A 26398-nucleotide genomic window follows, 5' to 3' on the forward strand; every position below is an offset into this window, starting at 1 on the left:
ATCAAAAGTAACATGTCCTTAGGAACCTGTTTAAAGCGGACCGCTAGGTTACTCCATACTGTAAAATGCAGTGGCAACTCGTTAATCCAGACAGCTTCATTAATCAATGACCTACTTAGTGTGGAACCCTATTTATCCGGAACGCTTGATACAAGAAACCAGATATCATGAAACCTCGCTAATCCCTCCGGAAATCCCACCTTTCATACGATTTCAGCTGGGAATGAATATATGCATACAAAGTCAAATTTCTCCATGTCAATGTTTTTTATCCGGAGGTTTATCCGAATAGACATCTACGTAAAAATTTGGGGTGAGGCATTAGGCAAGAAGTAGGCATCCCAAACAGGCCAGAAGGCAATTGTGGTCCCCTTCTTGCGAATCTGTTTCTTTATGCATTTGAATCGGATTTTCGGCTCGGACGGGCAAAGTCAAAACAAGGTGATATGGCCAAGGAGTTTAACTTAAGCTTCAGGTATATCGATGATCTGATATCGTTCAATAGCACTCAAAAAGCCAATTCCCTTCCACTGATTTACCCACCTGAACTAGAAATAAAGAAGACCAGTGAGACCGCCTCATCTGTTTCATATTTAGGATTATGCATGAAGATCCAGAGTGACAAAACACTCTCCATGTATGACAAGAGGGATGACTTCAAGTTTCCAACAGTCAACTTTCATTCATGTAGAGCAATATTCCAGCAGTTCCAGCCTTTAGTGGTTACATGTCACTACATTTGACATACAATCGAGCATGTTTTTTCTACCAAAATTTCAAAGAGCGTCACACGATTCTCGCCCAGATGTTTTTTGATCAAGGTTACAACATTCAAGGCCTCAGAAAGCTTTCAAATTGTTTTATGGTAAACATGTGGAGGACATTTCCAAATCTGACGCATCGTTGCAAAAATGATGTCCGATGCAATTCCCTATTTTGACTTGTACCATATGTTCCCGTTTTTTTTCAGATGAACAATTGACTTGCCTTTGCGTGTGTTTGTGACGGGTGCCACCGGTAGGGCAGGATACGCTCATCTTTTCGCGAACACCTGGTACCATCACAATTTGATAGCGATTTATAAATACATGCTCATGATATAGTCGGAATCGTACTGCTTTATGCAGAGATTTCTTTGGGACATGGAAAGGGTTTTGTCGATTTATTTTTAGTAGTACATTATCGTCTGGATTAACGCGAAACCTAGTGATCCCAGACACGTATCGGTCAGGATCTCTTGCTGTTATGACCATTGCTAATAAGGTCTCCTCTTTGAAAACACGGTGCAGGTGCTAGTGTCACTGAAAGGTTAAGAGCGATAAAAGGTCACGACTGGCCAGGTCGTCCAAGTCGACGCAATCCGCTGTACAGAGTTGCGTCCCTTGGGCTTGCCAGAAAATTAAGATCGTATGATCGAATCCCGAATTCGCTTTGATTAAGTTTCTAGGTTTGTCAGAACATATTCTTGCTAAAGGATTTCACTGAGTGAATAATACTAAATACGTGTATATACTGAATAAAACTCTGTCTGTCTGTGGTAAAATTATACGACATGTATCACATCGGGCTTCCCTCTGACAGGCAGTAATATATAATTGTTCAAAACAGCCTAAAACCCAACTCACTCACTCACTCATTGGATGTTCACGAGTGATGAAGCTTTATATGAACCGGGCTACTCGATATGAATCAAACAAAAACCATGCAACGTTCTAGAATTTATTGTGAGGTTCCCATGGACAAATTAGTCCAGAAAACGAAAGGAAGGGTGACAAGACATGATGTCCTTGGGTGACGGTGTATCTTGAGGCTGAACTCAGTACGCCCCTGTCCACCTGGTGATCTGTACGCCATGATGTGGGGACTGGTGTTGTGTCGCTCTTGGCTGAAATCAAGGCAACAAAATACTCACTGCTATCACCACTGCCTATACGCAAGTACTAGTATGTATAGAGGGTATTTAAGTTTTTTTCCAAAGATAAGTATGTTAAAAATGTACCAAATGATTTAATCTTTCCTGTCCCTTAACTAGTGTGCTAGATATATTTAGAAGCTCAATATAAACATGGGCACTTCCGTGCTACCGCCAGTCTTCCTTCATTGATGTCACACATGATTACGTGACGAGATTGCGGTGATAAATTATGACATCATAGTTTCAAGAACGATGCCGTGATACTCCCATTTTGTCGTATGCAATAGGCAAGATATCGTAAACTGGGATTTCAGTCTACTGTTTTCTTACAGCAGGAGGGGGCATGGGTGGCCCAGTCGTCAAAGGTACCGCGATTTGCTGTGCAGAGTTGCGTCCCTTGGACAAGCCAGAAACCTATGAGTGAGTTGGGTTTAACGCCGCTTTTAACAGTATTCCAGTTATATCACGGCGTGTCAGCTTAATGTGGGAGGAAAGCCCGAAGTGATGCAGGTCTCAGACGTTTACCACTTCGGTGAAACCCTAGAGCACGGGTATGGTGCTGACAAACCTAGAAACATAATCGGGGCGAACAGGGATTCGAACCCACAATCATAGGTTTCTGGCGTGCCCAAGGGACGCAGCTCTGCGCAGCGAATCGCGGCGCCTTAGACGACTGGGCCACCCGTGCCCCCGCAGTCTTGTGGAAAGGAACATACTTGGCCCCAGAAACCTATGATTGTGGGTTCAATTTCCGGTTCGCCCCGATTATGTTTCTAGCTTTGTCAGCACCATACCCGTGCTCGTGGGAAACGTCTAAGACCTGCATCACTTAGGGCTTTCCTCCCACATTGAGCTGACACGTCGCGATATAACTGGAATACTGTTAAAAGCGGCGTTAAACCCAACTCACTCACTCACTTACAGCAGGATAATGTTTACATATAAACAGAGAATGACATTCGTGCAATTTCACCATTAAGCAAAATGGCAATTTGTAAAAAAATCATTTATGCTAGAGTTGGGAAGGGATTTACACTTTTCTATTCTTAAAGATTTAACTGGTAAATTTTAACTGATCATTAGAGTATCTTGGAGTGCGGCATCAAACAACAAACAAACTAGATAATTCAAGTATTGTACGATAAAAGAGAAACCATTATAGATACGTACTCCCCGTATTGTCAAACGGTGTCTCTCCACAGAACTTCAGTGCCCTGAAGACAGTCTGGAGAACGTCTTTGAGTGTTGTGTTATGGAAGCAGGCAAATTCCCGCAAAGCCGACATGTCAAGGTGGGGAACGACTGGGAACGTGTGGGAACCCCTCGAGGCTGGGAACAACTTGTAGATGAGATTGGTCCTTGTCAGTGACAACCACAGGTCCCGAAGTGGCGCTTCTGTACTGGCTGACTGGTTGATAAAACAGATGATTTGCAGATCATAAGAGACATATACCTTTGTTTGTTAATATGTTGTTTAACGCCGCACTCACCAATATTCCAGGTATATGATGGCGGTCTGAAAATAATCGAGTCTGGACCAGACAATGCAGTGATTGACATCATTAGCATCGATCCATGCAATTGGGATACGTCGACATGCATCAACCAAGTCAGCGAGCCCTACCAACCGATCCCGTTAGTTGCCTTTTACGGCAAGCATGGATTGCTGAAGACCTATTCTACCCCGGATCTACACGGGTCAGATATATACTAGTGGGGTTTGTAGGGTTTTATTTTTTTACTCGCTTGTTGTCGGAAGTCACGTGACAGCTATACGAACATGAACACTCAACAGTTCAACCTTTAACCTTCTGATGCGTAAACAGTATTTGTATTTGCCGTCATCCTCGATTACCCCCATCTCCGTCATCATCTCAGTCATAGTAACCTGGAAAAAAGGTTTCGCACCACCCGCTCTTTGTTTTCCATATATCTCGAACTCACGTTCATCTTATGGAATAGGGCGGTCCGGTAGCCTAGTGGTTGAAGCGTTCGCTCCTCACGCCGAAGACCCGGGTTCGATTCTCGACATGGGTACAATGTGTGAAGCCCATTTCTGGTGTCCCCCGCCGTGATATTGCTGGAATATTGCTAAACGCGGCGTAAAACCAAACTTACTCACTCACTCTTTTGGAAATATCTCCTTGGACCTTGGATAACGTATTCACGGATACCTGGTGCAAGTTGGTACAAGCACAGTATCCTGCAGATGCTGCAGATGAAAGGGTAGTCAAATAACAAATTCCATGGAAAAATTACATAATCAATTTCGTTTTCTGCAATTCAATATGTTTATCGTGAGAAAATGAATACAGCAGCTTATTTCTGCGATCCCATCAAGGCAAGGCTTGCAACAATGCAGGGTACGGAATGGCCGGACGTTAAGGAGATCGTGCCAGCATTGATGTCATTCAATGATTCGGTGAACACGAATTTCATTGCGTTAATGCTTACGTAAATAGCAGCTCCGTGCAGTTTACATAATCTTCATCAACCATGTTGTTATATCTGCGTGGCTCTGGGTCAATGGGACATGCAGTTGGGTCTGCTTTATTCCCATATTGCATATTTAACTGTAAAACGCCATGCCTCAGTGTAAGAAAGTACTGGGCATGCAGTTGGGGAGTTATACTCCGCCTTTTATCCATTTGAAAAATAAGTCATTATAACCATGTTGACATTATAACCAGTGACATTATAACCATGTTGGCATTATAACCAGTGACATTATAACCATGTTGGCATTATAACCTGTGACATTATATTCAGCTTGTACAGTATATGACAAAAACGATAATATCCCTTTCTGGAGAGTGGACTCTTCTATGAAGGGTTATATCTCATTATGAACTGTACAGACATGTTTCTGGGGCGGTCGGGTAGCCTAGTGGTTAAAGCGTTCGCTCGTCACCCGAAGACCCTGGTTCGATTCCCGACATGGGTACAATTTGTGGAGCTCATTTCTGGTGTCCTCCGCCGTGATATTGCTGGAATATTGCTAAAAAAGCAGCGTAAAACCATACTCACTCACTCAGACATGTTTCTGTTCACTCACTACATGCCGATTACCTGACGGAGTCACATGAATAGGAAAACCTAACAGGCTCTGATTTACATTTAGATGATAGTTTCATATACAAGTGTAACGTGCATGTCGCTCATGTATATTTCATCAGTTAACAATATCACTCTGTAAAATGCTAAATATGGTGTCTATGTGTGTACAATACAATATGGGCGAATGGCACATATGACTGACAACACTAATAAAATTAGGTGGCGGACAATGGAAATGGACCCAATTTCAAAAGTATTCTATTATAAATCCGACATGATTAACACTGAAATTGCTGAATTGAACTTTTCCCCCGACAATTAATAGATTTATTCATAGATAGATATGACTATCTCAATGCATAGACGTTTGTTTGTTTGTTGTTTAACGCCGCACTCAGCAATATTCTAGCTATATGACGGCGGTCTGTAAATAATCTAATCTGGACCAGACAATCCAGTAATTGACATCATGAGCATCGATCCACGCAATTGGGATAAGATGACATGCATCAACCCAGTCATCGAGTCTGACCACCCGATCGCTTTAGTCGCCTCTTACGACAAGCATGGGTTGCTGAAGACCTATCCGGGGTAGAATAGGTCTTCAGCAACCCATGCTTGCCGTGCGGCATTAAACAACGAACAAACAAACAAATCTTACTGGCTTTGAACACGTAAGCCTAGGGTAACACATGGCATATATGGTAACTTGCCTGCATAAAAGCGTGAACTTGTAGGAATTCCTTTTCACTACAATCCCTTGACTGAATGTACGTCATTAGCTGAAACACTTGGTTGGGATCCGTGTAGGAACACTTCTTCAGAGAATTGTAAAGTGACGTCTCCAAGTGGGCGCGGTAGGTGCAGAACTTGGGTGATATAATATTTTCCTTTAAATAACAAAATTCGTTGAATTCAAACAAACGTTAATGTAAACACACAGCGAAGAGGTCGCGGATAGAAACGTTGTCTTCGCCACATTGAATATTTACTGACATATACAATCAACATGTTTTTTTCTGATAATAATATCACTTCGATTTACTGGAAGAGTCTTGAGAAACAAGGAGATACATGTATAGTGTTTCGCCCGAAGCAATGAAATAGTGTATTTAGGGAGGTTATTTTCACACTCTCTCCTCCGCCCAGTATCCAGGAATGATTTAAGAAACGTGTGTGGTGTTTGCTATTACCTTCACGTATTTGTACAGCGCAGATATACTTTCTGAGGGGTAGGTCTTTGTAAGGTTTTCACTTTGGATATCCAGGACAGTTTGTGCACATGTTTTGATGACGTCATCCAATTGTGACGCCGTGACGTCAGTAACACAAACCTGAAACAGCAATCATTTAAAACATAAATATCACCTATTCAAAAAATAAAAGCTAAACAAAGGCGATTCTACCATGAATTTGAAATTTACTCGATTCTGATTGGTCAATCGGAAGCTATTAAATCACAATAAACCCCCTCTGATTGAAACAGCTGGTTTGACGGCCGCAACACCGCGGAAGCTAATATTCATAGAATAGTATTATTTTCAGTCATTGTCGGTAGGCATATTTAAATAATTATATCTACAATTACAGGTTACAAAATGCACAGATGCGGTTACTACAATATTCAAAGGATGTGTGGCAATACATTTCATGCAGAAAACATGATATAAATCTACAAAGGGAATGTATTTACGTTTTGGAGACAACAGAGAGCTTGGAATTTTGGCACTTTTCTATATACGACTGTGACGTCATATCTTTTGCGTCACAATGAGCGATACGACGTCATAATAGTGACGCGCGATGTAGAGCGAAAGCCTTGCAAAGCTTGCTTTGTTTTCTTTAGGGATGCCCACCTCATGTTAACTTACCATGTTGCCGTGCTTATATGCTTTCAATGCCTATCATATGTTCGAGTGAAGTATTACGGTGTAAACAAACTGCTTGAGTATATACAGCGCAATATTTTGTTCGGTGATTCCGTAATTCAGATCGATAACCCACTCAAAACACTGAACTCAACCCATGCCGCTTCACTCAGTATATTTGCTAACACTAAAGAGTTCGCGTTTTATTTAGTCATGGTAGAAGGGAGATAAACATACTGTGTTTTCAATGTAGAGCTAGGTTACCTGTAGATTTAGCTGCACTAAATTTAACATTTGAAACCTCACGCTGTGCGTTCGGTTCCAAATTCAATTTAGCGCGGTTAAATCTACAGGTAACCTAGCTCTACATTGAAAACACAGTATGTTTATCTCCTAAATAAAGGATACTGTTAATCATACACATTGTATATGCCATATATATATATATATATATATATATATATATATACCATGCTAAGGGAAGTGTTGAACCAGGCAGTTAGGGAATAGAGAGGAGTAAAGGCGAACTGGCGACATCAATACCAAACGACTTCTCCCAGATGTGATTTTTGTTTGCATATGTGCAACTATACTCCAGTGACGAGATGTCATTCTGACGGACCTGCACCGTCGGCTGCGACCTCAAAGGTGTCAAGGTCACAGACTATGGCCACAACTGAGATGGAGACAGGCGTCTCGGGGAACGTTATGCACGAAACTGCATACAGGAAGTGTACAGATTTGGTGGTGGCAGTGTGATGATGTGGGCAGCCATCTCCTACACTGGTAGAACAGACTTGGTGCAAGTTCTGGGGAATTTAACGGCACAACGTTACACGGATGAGATTCTTGGGCCACACGTCCTTCCCATGATGCAACAAGCGAACGTCATTTTCCAACAAGACAGCGCCCGACCTAACACGGCAAGACTGACAACAGCCTTTGTCAGGAATCACAAGATCCAATCGAACATTTATGGAATGCCCTGGATCAACGACTGCGAGCACGTCAGCATCAACCACAGAACCTCCGACAGTTGGCACAAAAGCCGCAGACAGAGTGGGTGAACATTCCCCATGCAACAATTCGGGATCTGATTGCTTCCATGGAACGACGATGCCAGTCAGTTTTGGACTCTAATGGTGGCCATACAAGATAATTGAGAACAGATGATCATTTTCTTGAAAATATACTTTGCCATGTGTGTCATATGGAATCAGGGTCAAGGGCAATGTGTACTAATTTTGAACAATCGCTTAGAATCTGTTGATTATTCAAATAATATACTAAAAAATACATATAAAATCATTTTTGTGTTTCTTTTTGTTTGCAGAGTAGAGATCTGAAATGACTTTTCTGATTCGTACCGGCATGTTCCAACTGGACAGTGGCGACCTGGTGTCCAGCAGCAGTCCGAGAAGAGACTGGAAGTGTCGCGTGATGCCGACAGTGCTGCCGGTCTCCAGAAGGGTCAACAGTAACACACGGTACCTGGAACTGTACAATACATACAGACATGTAGACGTTTATACACACGCACACATTTCCACACACATTTGGGGAGACAGTACTGAACACCTCCTCATTTTGAATCATACTCAATTCATATTCGCAAATTGCTTGAAGGTTTAATGGTTGCCGAGTACCGAGCTGTAAACGTATGACAACATAAGCAACACAGTGAACATGACCACCAGACGCAAATAGTTTGCTTTGCGGATTATTCGCATTCAGCTGTATCCTGTACTCTGTATCCTATATCCGTGCTTGAGCAGTGTCACATCTATATCTTAAGTGTGAAATGAATTTGCTGAGCACAATATATTTCATTGTTATTTTATCAGATCAAAGACGTCGGATCTATAGTGTTCAATGTGCGTAATGCTGTCAACTCTTTATCACACAAGGATATTTCACAAGTGAAACATATTGGAAGATTTTAACATATTATATCATTGAAATCACTGAAGTTACCACAAGTTTGTTTGTGTGTTGTTTAACGCCGCACTCAGCAATATTCCAGCTATATGACGGCGGTCTGTAAATAATCGAGTCTGGACCAAACAATCCAGTAATTGACATTATGAGTATCGATCCACGCAATTGGCATACGATGACATGCATCAACCAAGTCAGCGACCCTGACCACCCGATCCCGTTAGTCGCCTCTTACGACTAGCACAGTCGCATTTTACAGCAAGCATGGGTTACTGAAGACCTATTCTACCCCGGATCTTCACGGGTCAGTTACCGTCAGTACAACTGCACATATATATTGTGTAATCAATAGAGTGATTGGGTTGCCGTGTGGTCAGTGCGCTCGGGTTCGAATATCAAAATGGGACGATGTGAGAAATCCAATTATGTTGTGACAATGACGATATGAACAATTTCTTTATGGAATTTCGTCCACCCATTCACTTCTTGAAGGATACATACCAGTTGTCTTTATAGAATGTGGAAAAGGAATCAAATCCTTGGATGAAGGATTTCTCATGATGGAAGAATATCACATGTCCAAATGGGGATTTGGAGGAAACATTGGAGCACTGCCGCAAGTCTTCTACCATGTGTGGAAACGCTATGGTGATGTGCTGTCGACCGTCTTGAATTGAGAAGCTCTGTATGGCCTGTGAAACAAACTGCCTGTAGAACACGTTGCCTGTGTAACACGTTTACTGAAGAACAAATTTCCTGAAGAACACGTACAGAATACATTGTCTAAAGAACTCATTGATTACCATACGTTACGTACATTTTGCGTTTTATGAAATAAGCCGATTGTGGAATTATTCTACGTATTGAATAGGACCCGTGAAGATCCGGGTTAGAATAGATCTTCATGCTTGTCGTAAGAGGCGACTAACGGGATCGGGTGGTCAGGCGTGCTGACTTGGTTGATGCATGTCATCGTATCCCAATTGCGTAGATCGATGCTCATGATGTCTGGTCCAGACTGGATTATTTACAAACCGCCGTCATATAGCTGGAATATTGCTGAGTGCGGCGTTAAACAACAAACAAACAAACATATGGAACAGCTAATGGAACATGACAGTTTAACATTTGTATCGGACAAAAACATAAATATTTAGATATTAAGCCTCCTAGTCATTTTGCAATCAATTTGCTTTACTGGGTTCGTAATATTTGGGGCGAAAAACATGGCAACCCAATACATGAAGGGTTAAGGTGCAGAAAGGGCCGATTGTGAACGGCAAACACGCATATGCCGCCGACTTCATCACGTTGTCTTACTTGTTGGACGTTGTCGGGGAGGCAGCCAATGGTGGCCATGGACAGACGGTGGGGAGTATGCGCAGCCCCCGGTCGGCGACGGCCTGACGTTGACAAAGACGGGGACACATCCTTTAAAAAGCGAAAACATCAGTCAGTCAAACAAAGATTGGTCAAGATGCGACTTTATAAATCTAACCGTTATCTTTTTTAAGATAATAGTCTACTTCGTGACGGGTGGTGCAGTTTGATGTGTAAAGCTTTATAGTAAACTCCCTATGTAATGACACACAAATATAAGCGACAATACCCTTTCCATAGTCGTAGGAAATCTCTGCTAGAACCAGCGTTCATTATACGCGTCCGACTGCATCATTTGCAATGAATTTTGGACCATATTTGTATCTACATCTTACTAGAAAATCAAGCACTGCCTGCAAACACCTACATTTAGGCATGTTGTGTAGTGTTCTGATAGGCCCACAACAAGCAAGGGTTTAAAAGAACAAAGTTCTCATTCATATGACATTTAATGACTTCCACAACTAAACAGTATGCCCAGGGTCATTATCATAACTCGTCCTTGATGTACAGTATTGTTAGAGACACTAGTGAGAAAGTAGGTATGTCTTACAGCTGTTCATAATGGTCTTGGTAAAAGCAATGAGAATCGGTCAACAACCGTTACTGCTGCGGATTCAATGATACCACATGTAAATAAAATCGACAAAACCTTTTCCATATTCATAAGAAAGAGCCGAGTCGATTGTACGATTCCGACTACATCAAGAGAATGAGTTTCTGAATCACTATCAAATAGTGATGATACAGGTGTTCACGGAAAGGTGCGCGTATCATGTACCATCGGTGGGACCCGTCACAAACACATGCAAAGGCAAGTCAATTGGTCACCTGACCCGTGATAATCCGGGGTAGAATAGGTCTTCAGCAACCCATACTTGCCGTTAAAGGCGACTATGCTTGTCGTCAGAGGCGACTAACGTGTTCGGATGGTCAGGCTCGCTGACTTGGTTGATGCATGTCATCGTGTCCCAGTTGAGTTGATCGATGCTCATGACGTCAATCACTGGATTGTCTATTCCAGACTCGATTATTTACAGACCGCCGTCCTATAGATGGAATATTGCTGAGTGCTGCGTTAAGCAACAAACAAACCAAACAAGCAATTGGTCACCTGAAAATACACGGGAACACATGGTACCAGGAATGTTAAGTTACTTCGTTGTTTATAAAGTTTTTCTCACATAACTTAAAATCTCTTATCATTGGTCGGGCATAAAAGCGAATTGTTGTGTGTTCTCGTCCACGAGGGAGTTGTCCGTTCCATCGTCATGACTTGCACGTGCACAACATGCGTTCACCTTTTCTACCTGTAACAAACCAAATATGTTTGCCCAAATTCTGTGCACCGCCTAGTTGTCTCAAACGCATTTTGTGGGTTGGTTCACCGTATCCTGGATTACCAGTAAATGTACATCGGTATTATAATCTATCAAGTGAGAGATAGAGCAGGGCACAGCCAGCTGCCTTTAAGAGTCCTTAAAAAGCGTAACTCTCCATGTCCAGCTTCAGTGTGTCTTACCTTGATGGGCGGACTTGGTGTGAATGTTTCCGACAACCTGAAACAGTCACATATCACGTGCTGTATAGTGATAATTATATAGTTTCTCCTAAAATACAGAAATATCTCATTTGATGCTTATGCAGGATAAAATAGAAAGAACAATTTAATGTTTAAAGAACAATACCTCAAATATCGAAGCCACTTCATTGTATTGAAAATATATATGATATGATATTAATTATGAAAAATCATGACATTCTACATTGATGCTATTGCGTCCATGAGGGGGCACGGGTGGCCCAGTCGTCTTAGGCGCCGCGATTCGCTGTGCAGAGTTGCGTCCCTTGGGCACGCCAGAAATATCATACCAGTGCTTCGTCACTTCGGGCTTTCCTCTCACATACAGATGTCACGTCGTGATATAACTGTAATACTGTTATAATTGCGTTAAACCCAACTCACTCACTTTTGCGTCCATAAGTGTTGTGAAACGTCAACGCAAGAGAATAACCAGTTTCGATTAACCAAATTCCCTTTGGGCGAAAAAGGCAAAATAGCCGTGATTATGTGAATGGATTAAATGAACACACCTCGCCTTGGCAAACTCGTCCATGGTATTCTGGAACTCATGCAGAATGTCCGCGGAGCTGGTTGTTTGGGTCGCCGTGTGCTCAGCTTTGGTGGCAGCCATGTTCCACTACTGAAATAGCTAGAAAGGAGAGGCAAACACATCAAAATAACACAGTACTTTTGCATTACTGTAAAAAAGTTGATTTGATAAAATGTCTTGTATTCCTTTTCGCGAACACCTGGTGTCATCATTAGAGGCATTGGGTTCATCGTCGCGTTCAAGATCATTGCACTTATAGCGACGTGGATATAATTAAAAAAGTATTATTTTATCTTCACGTGAGTGAGTGTGTGTGTGTGTGTGTGTGTGTGTGTGTGTGTGTGTGTGTGTGTGTGTGCTTGACTAATGCTGGTTGATGCATTTACTAGTTGTGTGGATGATATGTATGTTTTTCTTTCCATTAAATTAATGAAACTGTCGATGTCCAGCGTGATATCGGGGATGAGATAACTGTTGTTATCTTTAGTTTACCGACACGCCAGATTACGGGTCATGCCAGAACGACCTTTCGCGAACTTTGACCGACCACTGAAATGACAAAGAAGAAGTCGCCATCAGCCAATTAGAAAGCAGCTTTCTCGAGCTTAACGGCACTCGTTTCAACCTGGCGACTTCCATTTCAGACTATGCCTGAAAAATATGTTGACAAAATTCTCGATTAAAATTTTGAAAACTGAACAAACGAACATTCCGGAATGTCAAATATATGGTTGAGATTGTATGGCAGTGCTTCCCACGTACTGTAAAACGCCTCCTCCGTTGAAATTTTTATCCCACGGAAGCAGGAGATAGACGATAATTTTGACGGAATCAGTCACACGGGCCGTAACTGTCGTTCGGAATACCCCGTGTTAACGTTTTGAAGGTTGCATGATTAGACAACATTTCCGATGGTCACATGATCTGATAAGCGACGCTTTGATTGATGGATCAAAGGTAGTTCTGACGTGACCCGTAATCGAATGTCCTCAGATCTTTGTTTAGCGATAGCGAGAACTAAGATCCGATTTAAATGAGAACAAAGATCTGATTTTAATGAGATTGTAAACCTACTACAAACACACTTTTCCACATTTTCCTATTTTACCCAACTGAGTATTATTTTCAGAAATTAATTTGCAAAATATTTTCATTTCGATCACCGATTCAGTATCAGTTTACCAAGAGATTACACAGCATCCTTGAACAATGCTTCGAATATTTTACTCATGGTCGATGTAATCGATAGTTGTTAAGTCAAATGAAGACAAGTATCATTCAAAAACATTCAGTTTACTGTTAGTTCCCCGAGTCAGCGTTCAGTCAACTATTTGAACTATTGGACCCCAGCTGACACTAGCTTAACCATGTACAACGGGAGAAAAATAAAATAAACAAGAACTAAATCTAAAATATTTTTGGGAAATATTTCAATCGAAAGCTCTTGCTACTTTAAAAGCTCCGGATCGCAATGCCAGTTGAAGCAGTTCCCTGTACACTGACGTTTCTGACGACGTTGTTGACGTGCAATGTGCTAGCCGGGCGTCTGGCGAGGCAGTAAACGGCTCCCACCTATCATGTCCTTCTGTTTGTTTGTCCGGCTATTAGCGGGAGGTGTTTGTTCACTAACAAACACAGTAATGAGGAAATTGGATTTCAAATCTTCAAGTTTGGGACACAATCCGAAATCTCGATAATTTTCATCGACTCGAGACTCTAGACGTGAGAACATATCCACGTGCGCGCGGCGTGAAGCAAACGGTATATCATCACTTATTGTCTGTTTTAATTGGATAGTTCATAGCAACTATTGACATTCCCATGGCCCGAGGAATCGGAGCATTTGAAATCGACTACTGACATTTGCGTGCTATTAAGATGTATGTGGCCTCCCAGACGATTATAGATCTTTGCCAAGTTTCTTGCCTCTATAATTTATCTTCATTTATTTATGACGAGTGCTCTTTCTGAATTTATTATGTTAAGAAGGAGTGATTGGATTAAAGTATTTTTCAGCTGCATTCGTAAGGAGAAAGGGTGTACTATTGGAAACATAAGTATCAACCGTCCCTGAAACTGAAGTGATGAGCGAGTTTTAACGCCACCTTTGGCAATAGAATAGATAAATTACGACGGGGGGTGGAGCTGGAATTGGCTTGAAGGACCCGTGAAGATCCGGGGTAGATGCTTGCCGTAAAAGGCGACCATGCTTGTCGTAAGAGGCGACTAACGGGATCGGGTGGTCATTCTCGCTGATTTGGTTCATACATACAGTTCTTATGGAGACAGGTAGTTCCCCAATCAATGAATTCTTGAAGTGTTGTGTGAGGTGAAATGGGATGTAGCATCGCGTTAAAGAATATTGAGCCAGATAGCGACATACGTGCATGTGTATGTGTGGCTGCTGGTACTAGTCCGGGCTAATGCTGGTTTTATAGTGTTAGCCTACCGAGATACTATGCCGCAGTTTAACATGGATAGTCCTTGTTTTAGCCCCTTATGACGGGGATCAGGCAGGTCAAACAACAAGTACCATCTGTTAACGTCTTGGCGTGACGCGGAGGGTGAGGAATATCACGGCGGAGGACACCAGAAATGGGCTTCACACATTGTACCCATGTCGGGATTCGAACCCGGGTCTTCGGCGTGACGAGCGAACGCTTTAACCACTAGGCTACCCGACCGCCCCTAAACATAAACGAGTTTCATAATAACATCATTTGAAAGCGGCCTACTGAGATCTTGAAAGTTGTAGCTCTGATCAAACAAGTTTTGAGCAAGAGTATGCTGCTCTTTGAAATATTGGTGGAAAGAGCATGCTCGAATGTACCTTAAACGTTGTGAAATGTCGACACCAAGGGGTGCAGCTGCAGGAATATTCCGGGAAGAGTTGAGTGAGTGAGTTGGGTTTAACGCCGCTTTTAACAATATTACAGTTATATCGCGGCGTGTCAGCTGAATGTGGGAGGAAAGCCCGAAGTGATGCAGGTCTCAGACGTTTACCACTTTGGTGAAACCCACGAGCACGGTAAGGTGCTGACAAACCTAGAAACATAATCGCGGCGAACCGGGATTCGAACCCACATACAGGTCCCTGGCGTGCCCAAGGAACGCAACTCTGCACAGCGAATCGCGCTGCCTTAGACGACTGGGCCACCCGAGCCCCCGGAAAAGTTTACTATTGAAGTCATCCCTCTTGTCTTGGGAATAATTTTTCCCACTCTGAATCTGTATGCATACATCTAAGTATGAAACAGATGAAGCACTGCACTGGTCTCTTTTGTTTCGAGTTCAGGTGGGTAAATCAGTGGAAGGGAATTTGACCATTATTGATCGATATCATATATAATTGATATACCTGAAGCTTACGTTTAATTTCTTGGCCAAATCCCCTGGCGTTGATTTTAACAATCCGAGACTAAATTCTGACTCGTATGCACAAAGAAACAGATCAGCAAAGTGGGGAGCACACGTGGTGCTCAGGGGAATGCCTACTTCTTGACTAAATGTCCTATCGCCACTGTTCACATAGGTGTTATCAATGAGGAAGTCGGGCATGTCACCTATTGTGTTATCAGATTGTCTACATGTGGTCACCACGTGTAGTATCAAATACCCCTGGATCAAGGAATCACGTAGGATAGTGGTGTAAGAAGTTGAAAAATCAAATGTTTTGACAGAATTGGACTTGGTTCTTTTCTGAATGAAAAAGTTGAAGAAAATGCTTTTACTTCCACTCTTCTCAAATATTTTCTGTGAATATAAATACTAATATGACGTCAACGCCAGATAATAACCAGTCTCGATTATCCGACGAAACAGATTCCACTGCGCGTAAAAGACCAAATAGCGGGGACATCAGTGATGACACCAGGTGTTCGCGAAAAGCGTAAGCATGTCCTATCTACCGGTAGCACCCACCACTCACACCTTCCTTGGTTATATTAAGGATAATGGTTAATTATTTTAGATATATCTTCTTTACCCCCGTCAATCGATGAGACAAACATGATATTTCACTTGACACATGAAATATCCTCTATAAGCTCCAGGTTTTAGATTCAAGCCAAAAGTTGATACAGTAAACTACGGTTATAACGAACTCAAAGGGACTACTATTTTAGTTCGTTGTAACCGTAGTTCGTTATAAGCATATATACAGCATAACTACAGCAAATAGTCGGGACCAAAAAAGTAGGTTCGTTATATCCGTCAGTTCGTTATAAGCGTGTTCGTTATAAACCGTAGTTAACTGTACTACTGATACGTGGTTTGGGCAGATTTCTTTCTCAGTTAACATACTGGCCTTATTTGTGGCCTTATTTGTGGCCTTATATGCCTTTGTATTAATGTAGTATTTCCAATGAAAATTATATGCCGACCACTGTCCCATCTCTCGTGTTGTCAGTTTCGTCGGACAGAAAACTGAAAGAGCCGTGAGTCTGTCTTGACATTTTGTCTAACGATATCTATCCGGCACGCTTGACTACAAAGCCCCATTACCTATATATATCTATATTGAACTGTGTTCGGTACTATGACCATTTATCTTGAGAACACTGTGCCGTTAAAAAATATTGTACTTTTGATCTTTGTTTCATAACGATATTAATGTTAACCTAAAACTCAACAACGATGCAATCTGATATCACATCTGTATGACATTTACTCGTATAACCTTATCTCTTTCCCATGGTAACATTGTTGATATTTGTTTCATAACGATATCATTGTTAATCCATAACCCTATAACAAACGTGAACAATTGGACAGTGTATCTGCAGAGCCTTTTGTTGGTCACATTGCTCTTTCTCAGATTTACATTGTTTGTTTCATAACGATATCATTGTTCATCTATAAACACACAACAAACATATCGGGCAATAACGCGGTTTTTTTTACATTTACTTTAAACAACCGTTATTCTTTCTCGGGAACACATACACCAACATTGCACTAAATGTTCAATTTCTCCTATACGTAATAACTACGGCAACCACTGTAACATTCTACCATTATAAATCCATCCCGTGCACTATAAGCCAAATTTGAACATAGGAACTCATCAGTTGAGAAATAAAAGGACAGCAGTTACTATGGTAATTAATACTTACCTTTCCCTGATGAAGCTTGAATCGCGCGTGGTCAAATGGATGGGATAGATACATCTGTATCCGTAACAGACTCCACTCTAAGTACCACTGCCGTTATCTGGTCATGAGACAGAGAGATCGGTCTTCGATCCCTATGGGAATTACACACTTGTGGAGTGGGAAATTCGAAAGAAATTATTGATATTTTACAGAGCTTTGTTCGATTTGCATGCCCGTGTATATGGGTCAGCCGTTGTCGCTTGAGGTGTTTGTAACACATGATGTTAGATGTAACACACACGTAACCCCAGAATTGTAGTCATTTGGGGATCGAAACTTTGAAATTCAGTTGGTGGGTGTGTTTAACACATTATGCAATTTATCCAGAAAATACTATAGAAGGAAATAATTTTGCCACAGACATTGTTTGTTTGTTTGTTTGTTGTTTAAAGCCGCAATCAGCAATATTCCAGCTATATGACGACGGTCTAGAAATAATCGAGTCTGGTCCAGACTATCCAGTGATTGACATCATGAGCATCGATCCACACAATTGGGATCGATGACATGCATCAACCAAGACAGCGAGCCTGACCACCCGATTTCGTTAGTCGCCTCTTACGACAAGCATAGTCGCCTTTTACGGCAAGCATGGGTTGCTGAAGACCTATTCCACCCCGGATCTTTACGGATCGCCCCAGACATTACCCAAACAAAGATGTTCGCTGGAAATGTGGATGTCCTAAAGATTGTGTTGTGGAAAATATACTGAGTCAAATTAAAAACTTCCCATTTTTAAAAGTAATCCCATATATGATAAACAACGGACAAATGTGTCAGAGTAGGTAATTTTTAATCATTAATGTCCAAAGAAGGATTTTAATTAACGGTGGTAACCATAATTTGTTCCAAGCACCTACGGTATTCGGTAATAACATCAACAGTTTAAATCATAAGTCCCTAGCACGAGAATCTGATGGCACACAAGTTCAGTAGCGTGTATGGCCAACATGTACGTTGACAACTGCCACACAACGCCTCCGCATGGACCTTGTGATGCTTGTGAACACATGATTGGGAAGACGACGCCATTGTTGCTGCAAAATGGTGCCAAGATCTTGCAAATTCTGTGGTTGGTTCTGGAGAGTGCGCAGACTTCTGCCAAGAGCATCCCAGACGTGTTCGGGAGACCTTGACGGCCAGTCCATGACGTTGACTCCCGCATTCTGAAGGAAATTCCTTGTCAAAATTGCTGTGTGGGGTCTGGCATTGTCGTGTTGGAAGATCAAACCGGGTCCATGTGCTGCCATAAAAGGCAGAAGTTCTGGTGCTAGTACCTGGTCGCGGTAAGCAGCAGCGTTGAGGTTGCCACGGATGACAAGAAGCCTAATTGCCACAGAAAGCACCCCACACCATGGCACTTCCGCCTCGAAATCTGTCAACTTCCTTGTCAAAATTGCTGTGTGGGGTCTGGCATTGTCGTGTTGGAAGATCAAACCGGGTCCATGTGCTGCCATAAAAGGCAGAAGTTCTGGTGCTAGTACCTGGTCGCGGTAAGCAGCAGCGTTGAGGTTGCCACGGATGACAAGAAGCCTAATTGCCACAGAAAGCACCCCACACCATGGCACTTCCGCCTCGAAATCTGTCAACTTCCTGTACACAACACTGGGCGTAACGTTCATGACGGCGCCTTCACACCCTCGCCCTACCATCAGCAAATCGAAGATTAAATCGGGATTCATCACTGAAGACGACTTGATTCCAATTCCTCTGAGTCCAACGTAAATGTCCCTGTGCCTACAATTGACGTTGACGTCTGTGTAATTGAGTCAGAATCGGCCAGCAGTATGGCCGTCGTGCTTGAAGGTGAGCAGTTCTCAGATGGTTTCGAACAGTTTGCGTACTCAGTCAACCCCTAAACAGTTCATTTCTGGTTGATGTAGCCGTCAAAAATCGGTTACGGAGGAGACGTAAGACAATCTGACGATCCTCTGCATGTGACGTAACACGTGGTCGACCTGGCCGAGGGCGATCAGCGGTGGTACCCGTTTGCTGTAGTCGCGTCTGTAAATCATAAACAGTCCGTCGACTACAACCAAACGTCCTTGCGACTTCAGCTGCAGACGTTCCCGTCTGCAACATGCCGATGGCACGTTCACGTTGCACATTTGAAAGGCGTGGCATGACAAAATGGCCGTAAAGACTTTTGTTTTCTTGTGTTTTTCTTTATTTGTTAATGACTGCTAACAAGTATGGCTGAAAACACATGCGGTATTATGGCCACGTGACCAGTTGCACGTGAAAAACCACTTTTTCCACTATAGTGCTGTGCACATGATTTTGATCGATTCACCTGCACAAAAACGGGTGTTATCTGAAGACAATACGTGGCCATTACTGTTCAAATACACAATAAGGGCCCACAATGATAACTGGTCAAAATGTTAAAATTTTAGGAATGTGAAGGTTTTAATTTGGTTCAGTATAACTGAACTGACCGATCCCACACAGTAACAGAAGTAATGATATATCGGGCGAACATTGCTTACATCGAAATACAAATTCTTATTTTATCAACGGAGAATTTAAGTATTTGATATCTGCAGTTGTATATCGTGCAAACAGTAACGATAGTGACACAAAGTGGAATGTTGATAAAAATATATAAATATGTATTTAAACGTTGTTGTTGTTGTTGTTGTTGTTGTTGTTGTTGTTGTTGTTACTATCAGGCTGCTCCACATCCTTAACACTAGATATCTTCACCGCTAGTTTGTATCCAAGTTCAGGAATGTAGCCGTTTACTCAAACTCAACACAAACTGTTATCATGTTCCTATTTATCATATAAACAAATCACATACATATCTCACATACTGTATCTCAAAACTGCCACCGTTCTCTTTGAACATGAAAGTGTACCGGGACCCTTTCCTCAAATCGTTTCTAGTTTACTCCATACTTCAACACTGACTAACATTACAACGAGTTTCAGCTTATTTCCATTCCCCATTGCAGCAGTGTGAAATGGAAGGAAGTCCCAGACTCAGTCTTCCCATATAGTCCAATTACTATAAATATTACAGCTGTCAAGAATGGCATTTGATTTATACTGTAAATTGTGACTTTGGGCAAATAAGTAATAGTTATACCCACAAGCTCCCAGGTGTATCGGTCAATGTCGCTAACGGCGACTATGGTTGTCGTAAGATGCTACTAACGGGATCGGTTGGTCAGGCTCGCTGACTTGGCTGATGATGCATGTCATCATATCCTAATTGCGTGGATCGATGCTCATGATGTCAATTACTGGATTGTCTGGTCCAGACTCGATTATTTACAGACCACCGTCATATAGCTGGAATATTTGGTTATGGTGCCTTCAGTTTATTGTAGACGACCAAGATGACTTTAGTCTTTCTAAACTGTAAGGGAAAACACGTTTTGGAGAGCCTGTTAGCGTATATGTCAACTCCCGACAGTTTGAACAAATGAGAATTCTCACGAACGTGTGTAAGAACCAGGTGCCGTTGTACAAAGCTAAGCTTAGCGCTAAGGTGATCGTAACTCCCATACCTTAACATAGACTTACGACAGTTGTAGCGCTAAGGTACTTTGTATAACGGCACCCTGGCACCGAGGGGGCGTTCTCAGAACTAGGGTCGTAACATACATTTTGGTGGCTCAGAGTGTAGGGTATGTGGGTGGGGGTGTCTTTGCTCATGTCCTATTAACCCATGTCAGCGATCATTGGCAGTGATGATTCAGAATCTTCACGGGAGACACTTCAAAAGACACAACTGTAAAGAGTGTTAATGAATCTACATAAACGTATATAAATTATACTGATTCTACATTCGGAGTCGCAGTAGTGCTCTGTGTGTATGTATGTAGGTGTTGGCCAGTGGACGGAGGAGCTGAACAAAGTTCTCCTTGTGAAAATGTGTGCATGTAAATGTCTGCTCCAACGGGCCTGAGAACACACTGTGTGTAAAGGTGTACGGCAGGCATGTCCCGCGATTGCTCTGTTGTAGGCGAAGCTGCTGTAGCTGGTGGAGTCCTGTCTGTCTGTCTGTCTGTCTGTCTGTCTGTAATATAATCGCGAGGACATTTCCAAAATCAAGATCGTGACAGAGACTAAGATGGCTGTCAACGCTTTAATCAACAAGACTATAGTTCTTTTTCGTGACAACGATCGAGGTTCCCCCAGGGAGGGAAACCCAACAATAGAACCAAAAGTAATCAACTTGTCTTGCGTAGATCTGACCAGAGACCATAAAACAATAATGTAATTTATTCAATGGTCTCTGATCTGACAGGGGAGAACATTAATATATTACAAAAGGTATGAAGTTCATCCCGCTCCAGTGAAACAGGATTTACAATTATTAGAAACAGATATGTCTGATTTTTGTAGAGAATTAAGAAAACTAAATCATTTGGATATGGATGCCAAACATCAGACATATCTGTTTCTAGTTAATGTAACTCCTGTGTTTCATTGGAGAAGGGGTGAACCCCTATCTCTCTCTCGTGTGTGTGTGTGTGTGGGCGTGCGTGCGTGCGTGCGTGCGTGCGTGTGTACATGTGTGTGTGACAGACGACGAGACAATATACCCTGGGACCTGCTGAAGGATTACCGACACAGCCCCAAGGGATATTTGATGAAGGCTATTCATGTCATAGTATTACGTAATGAATTGCTGTGTTGGACAATAGCACAATTGATCGCCGTTACACTCATAACTTACGGTATGAGAAATAGTGTAGATATTCTTTACAATTTGTAAATCAACATTGTACATGTATATATATGTAGATAGTTTCGCCGTCAAGGCTTGGGGCGTGGGCCTCATGTGCATATCTTTGTGGTAGTAGCAAATATTCACACGCTTAACTACAGATAACCTGAGCAAGGGCGCGTCCTTTTTAAAAGGTTGACTATGCGGACATACGTGACATATTACATGGTTTATCTGTACATCAACGTGAAGGCCTTCAGTTGCGTGAACCGCGGGGAGCAGACGTTTGTGGCGCATACCAGATGCAACTCTGTGCACACAGCGAATTGCGGCGCCTTCGATTGGACCATTCTACCCACTGATACTGAATATATTTTTGTCAGTATGGTAGAGTGTGGCATGGTCGCGTATATGGGAACTCTCGTTTTACAAATGCTGTCTCAGTGCACACAACACTTTCGGAAATAAAACAAATAACGTACCAATCAAGGCCGTAGTTAACTTTTTTGAGACAAAATCCCCCCTCCCCCCCCCCCCCCACACACACACACACTACCCATTTGAAATGTGTATAGGTTGGCGAAGATATATTTTCGTCGTAGTATTTACTATTTGTGTGCACTTTATTAATTATTTGTAGTTTCGCAAATACGCGAAGATCGGACCTTTTTTCTATTTCATCGACGTGGCACACGAACAATTTTGACTGGGGCACAAAAGCGCTAAACTCGCTGCGCGAACCAAGAGTGGGACCGGTTTATTAATAATGCAAACTGTGCTTATCTCCCTTTGTTTTCATCCGGGGGTTATCCCACGAGTGCTTCTCCGAAACAGTCTTTGTGGTGGAGTAAAGTTCAATGTGCATTTAAGGAGCCCATAACGGTAAATGCATTTCTCAGAGAGATATTGTGAGTAGATCAGGCGTACATGTTAGTTGTTTCACTGATTTTAACTCAGCTACCGTCTGGTCTTGACATTTTGATTAGATGGCGCGTAATATCAAATATGGCGTCTGCTTTTAAAATGATGACAAGTTAGTAGTTGTTTTTCAGTGCATAAACATAGGTTATTGAAAGAGTTCGTTTGTGTGGAACTGCCAGCGGTTTTGTTGTAAACACTGGCATTTATTTATGCTGTCAAACCAGATGACGAGCTGGACACGGAAATGCCCAATCACTTATGGTGGATAGATGTCCTGACGTAACCTATTTTCGACGGCCGATGTTTTCGCGATATATTTCGAGAACACGTGCAAGGACGGTGGAAAAACGAGATGTAAACAAGGGTACTGTTATGTGCACAACTTTTCCTTAACAAAATGTTTAACTAGCACACCACCACTTGTCGAGCATGTTGAGAGCCAGAAGATAAATTTGGGCCCTAAATGTGTAACAGGTAACATGATAACGTATGGAAGGAAGGGAAACCACAACAGGATAGAGAAAAGGTAAACGGCAAAGATAAAAGGACCCATGTTACTGCTGAATCATGTTCATCAGTTTCAAAGAGGGCTACAAAGGAAATGTGTGTGGCAACTATACCAATCAGGTGGTGTATGCATATATACTGATTTCTTCTGTCATCAGCCATGCCACCAGGAGTACCCTCTGAAGAGTGATTTAAGTCACACCCAGCATAAGACGTGCACAAAGGTTATTGTTTTCATCATTTGTAGAACCTCTGTGTTCATCTGAAAAAATGAATCAAAACTTCAATTTTTATTACAGAAAGTACAGGCTTTCAATGTGCATTATGTCACCATCTAAAACTGGTGAAATGACTTATATACTCGGACCCTGTGGTACGGGTTATAGCGAAAACGGCACCTCAGCAAAACGGCACCGGGCGAAAACGGCACCGATTGGCGAAAACGGCACCTCGACTCAAGCGAAAACGGCACCTCGACTCGAGCGAAAACGGCACCTTATTTTTTTTTTACCTTGGTCAAATAAATGATATTATAATATGATATTATACATTGTAACTTGTAAAGGCCAATAATTGTGAGATGTTAAAACAAGTTTACATTAGAAATTAGCCTCTGCTCCAACTATAATCCAACTTAGCTTATACGCAACTCAACTTATGGTGAAAACATAACATGCTTTGACGAAAGATAATAGAAATTAAACTCACATCGTCTGTTACAAACACAAATAATTGTGAAATAAAACAAATAAGAAATTAGCCCCCTACTCCAATTTACTCACCGACTTTTATTCACTATACGCTTTGAAGTTTTAAGTACCTTTACTCAATTTAAGCTGAAACTGATTTAAGAGACCTAACATGGTGCTGTCAGGTCACAATTATTCACAATGGCGTTTCGATGTGTTGCATGCGAGAAGAATGTCAGAAAAAAAATCAACATGCTGTATCCTGTGATAACTGTGACCAGTGGACCCATCGTGTATGTGGAACCGGACTTTCTATGGCCCCGTTATAGAGACATTTGCCGTACTGACTTCCCTTTCCGCTGTGTGAAATGCGTAGCTCCCGTTATTGAAGAGGTGATCGGTAACTTTCATGTCAGTACCAAACCTATCGGAAATTCACATTACGGCTTCAGATGTACTCAATACATCAAATACCATGTACCAAAATCGTTGTTATCGTTATTAAAAATAGAGGTGCCGTTGTCGCCCGACACATAGTAGCCGTTTTCGCCAAATGCGGTGCCGTTTTCGCCAGAGAAATCGGTGACGTTTTGCTGAGGTGCCGTTTTAGCCTGCACCCCTGTGGTACGCTGGCATTCATCGTATTGCGGCATTTGTGATTTCCGGTAGTTCACGCGGGACACGCCTCTTAGCAGCTGTCTATTAATGCAAATCAGTAACCAGGAAGTGCTCACTTCGTAAACAATTTCAATTTCCTCGGAATGTTCCGTCTGCTGTAAGTAAGGAGTTACTTACTTCTGGCATCATTTTTAATATTGCCTTACCTGCATCTATCAATGGCCAACAATATAACCCACAGTTCCCCAAGTAAACTTTCTCTATTGACCTGAACTTGATCATATGCATATTCATGGCGACTGATAAGGTAACGGAAGTTACGTCGTCCGCACATTTTTTCCCGCTCTGTGCCCAGAATCTATTGGAAGATCATAATGCCAAACTTAGAAATACTTTCTTCACTAGTAGCCTAAAGATAAATACATACTTTGGGCATACTAGGAGTGCTTTTTATATATTTATTGTTGACTTTTAACATTTTTCCATTTTGTGACAAATAACTGTCATCCAATTTTTTTTATTATAAACAATCTTAGAATATCATTTCTGATATTTTGTTGTTGACTTATAAAAATATTTTTCTCTTACTTTTCGGTAAATATGCAATGAATGCCTATTACTGATAACACATTTAGAATTTTACTTGTGCTGTCTTAGCACTCGTCAGAACAAATCACAGATGTCTGGCATGATCATACCATGTGGTTGGTCTTCTTTTTGTCCAATTCGGACCTCCATACACAACTTTTCTCTGTACCGCGATACGGTGGAGTTCTCTCCCTTGTCAAACAGAGCGTGAGGCCCGGCTTTTACTCGGAGCTACTAATGTAAATAATGAACTTTTATCAGTAAAATATGCATTGTTTGATAAAATAAATGATATCTGATATAGAGAACACGAATAATTGTAAAGGTTAGTGAGTGCATTTTGTTCCGTTTAGCGTACATGACAAGTACCGGAATACCCCGAGGTTGCAGGCTACACAAACTTAGTTGAGCCCTTAACACATCTTGTGTGAGTGAACGACAAACAATAATTTATAGGTTACTACATAACGTGTAAATGCGTGCAAATAATGTGCATTGCGAGTCCTAAGGTGACTCAAGAAAGTATGACTGTGAATATGTTGAACCACTGGACTCGTCAAAATTGTTGCATGTTGCATATACAATGTACATGATGTATATGACCATGTTGACTGACATTTCTGGTAAGAAATGCACTCTAAAGTTCAGATTGACATTTTGTTTTTCTTCACTCTAATCACTCTAATGCTAATATATGCAAATATCTGCTAACATGGAAAACCCTTTTGTGAAAGGCTAATGGCTTCTGAGCATGTGCAATGCTGTGACATTAGTATGATTTTCGCACATGCAGGAAATCACATGTTGCCAGCCTTAAAGGGGCACTGATCTAACGGACTGGTTGTTGCCTTTGTTATTGTTTTTCCCCCGTGAGTACCCGGATGATACGCAACGCAACTGAGCGTGACCAGAGACTGGGGTACCGTCTGCAAGGACAGCTAAATAAACTTCAAGGCTGGAGGCAATATT

General features: G+C 41.8%; 2 protein-coding genes across 5 annotated transcripts in view; one reads left to right on the forward strand and one right to left on the reverse strand.

The window, feature by feature from the left end:
* Positions 1 to 1705: 1705 nt before the first annotated feature.
* On the reverse strand, positions 1706 to 17472 carry LOC124151996. Its single transcript, XM_046524705.2, has 10 exons — positions 17387 to 17472; positions 12253 to 12371; positions 11681 to 11717; positions 10099 to 10209; positions 9280 to 9470; positions 8208 to 8337; positions 6166 to 6306; positions 5686 to 5862; positions 3086 to 3323; positions 1706 to 1885 (listed from the first exon to the last, which is right to left on the reverse strand). The coding sequence occupies exons 2-10, from the start codon at positions 12351 to 12353 to the stop codon at positions 1713 to 1715; spliced, it is 1299 nt and encodes a 432-aa protein (XP_046380661.2). The 5' UTR covers positions 12354 to 12371; positions 17387 to 17472; the 3' UTR covers positions 1706 to 1712.
* Positions 17473 to 22884: 5412 nt separating this feature from the next.
* Positions 22885 to 26398, forward strand: part of LOC124152044 (piwi-like protein 1) — a 44597-nt gene continuing 41083 nt past the window's right edge. Inside the window, exon 1 of one of the 4 annotated variants that reach the window (XM_046524787.2) lies at positions 22885 to 22988. The gene's annotated coding sequence lies outside the window, so the exon portion shown is untranslated. Of the gene's footprint in view, positions 23015 to 26398 lie in introns of all 4 variants that reach the window. The other 3 variants (XM_046524788.2, XM_048392326.1, XM_048392325.1) reach the window with 3 other exon arrangements.

This window comes from Haliotis rufescens, unplaced genomic scaffold (assembly GCF_023055435.1).
Source record: "Haliotis rufescens isolate VD_foot unplaced genomic scaffold, xgHalRufe1.0.p SCAF_11, whole genome shotgun sequence".
In the NCBI taxonomy this organism is placed as follows: Eukaryota; Metazoa; Mollusca; class Gastropoda; order Lepetellida; family Haliotidae; genus Haliotis; species Haliotis rufescens.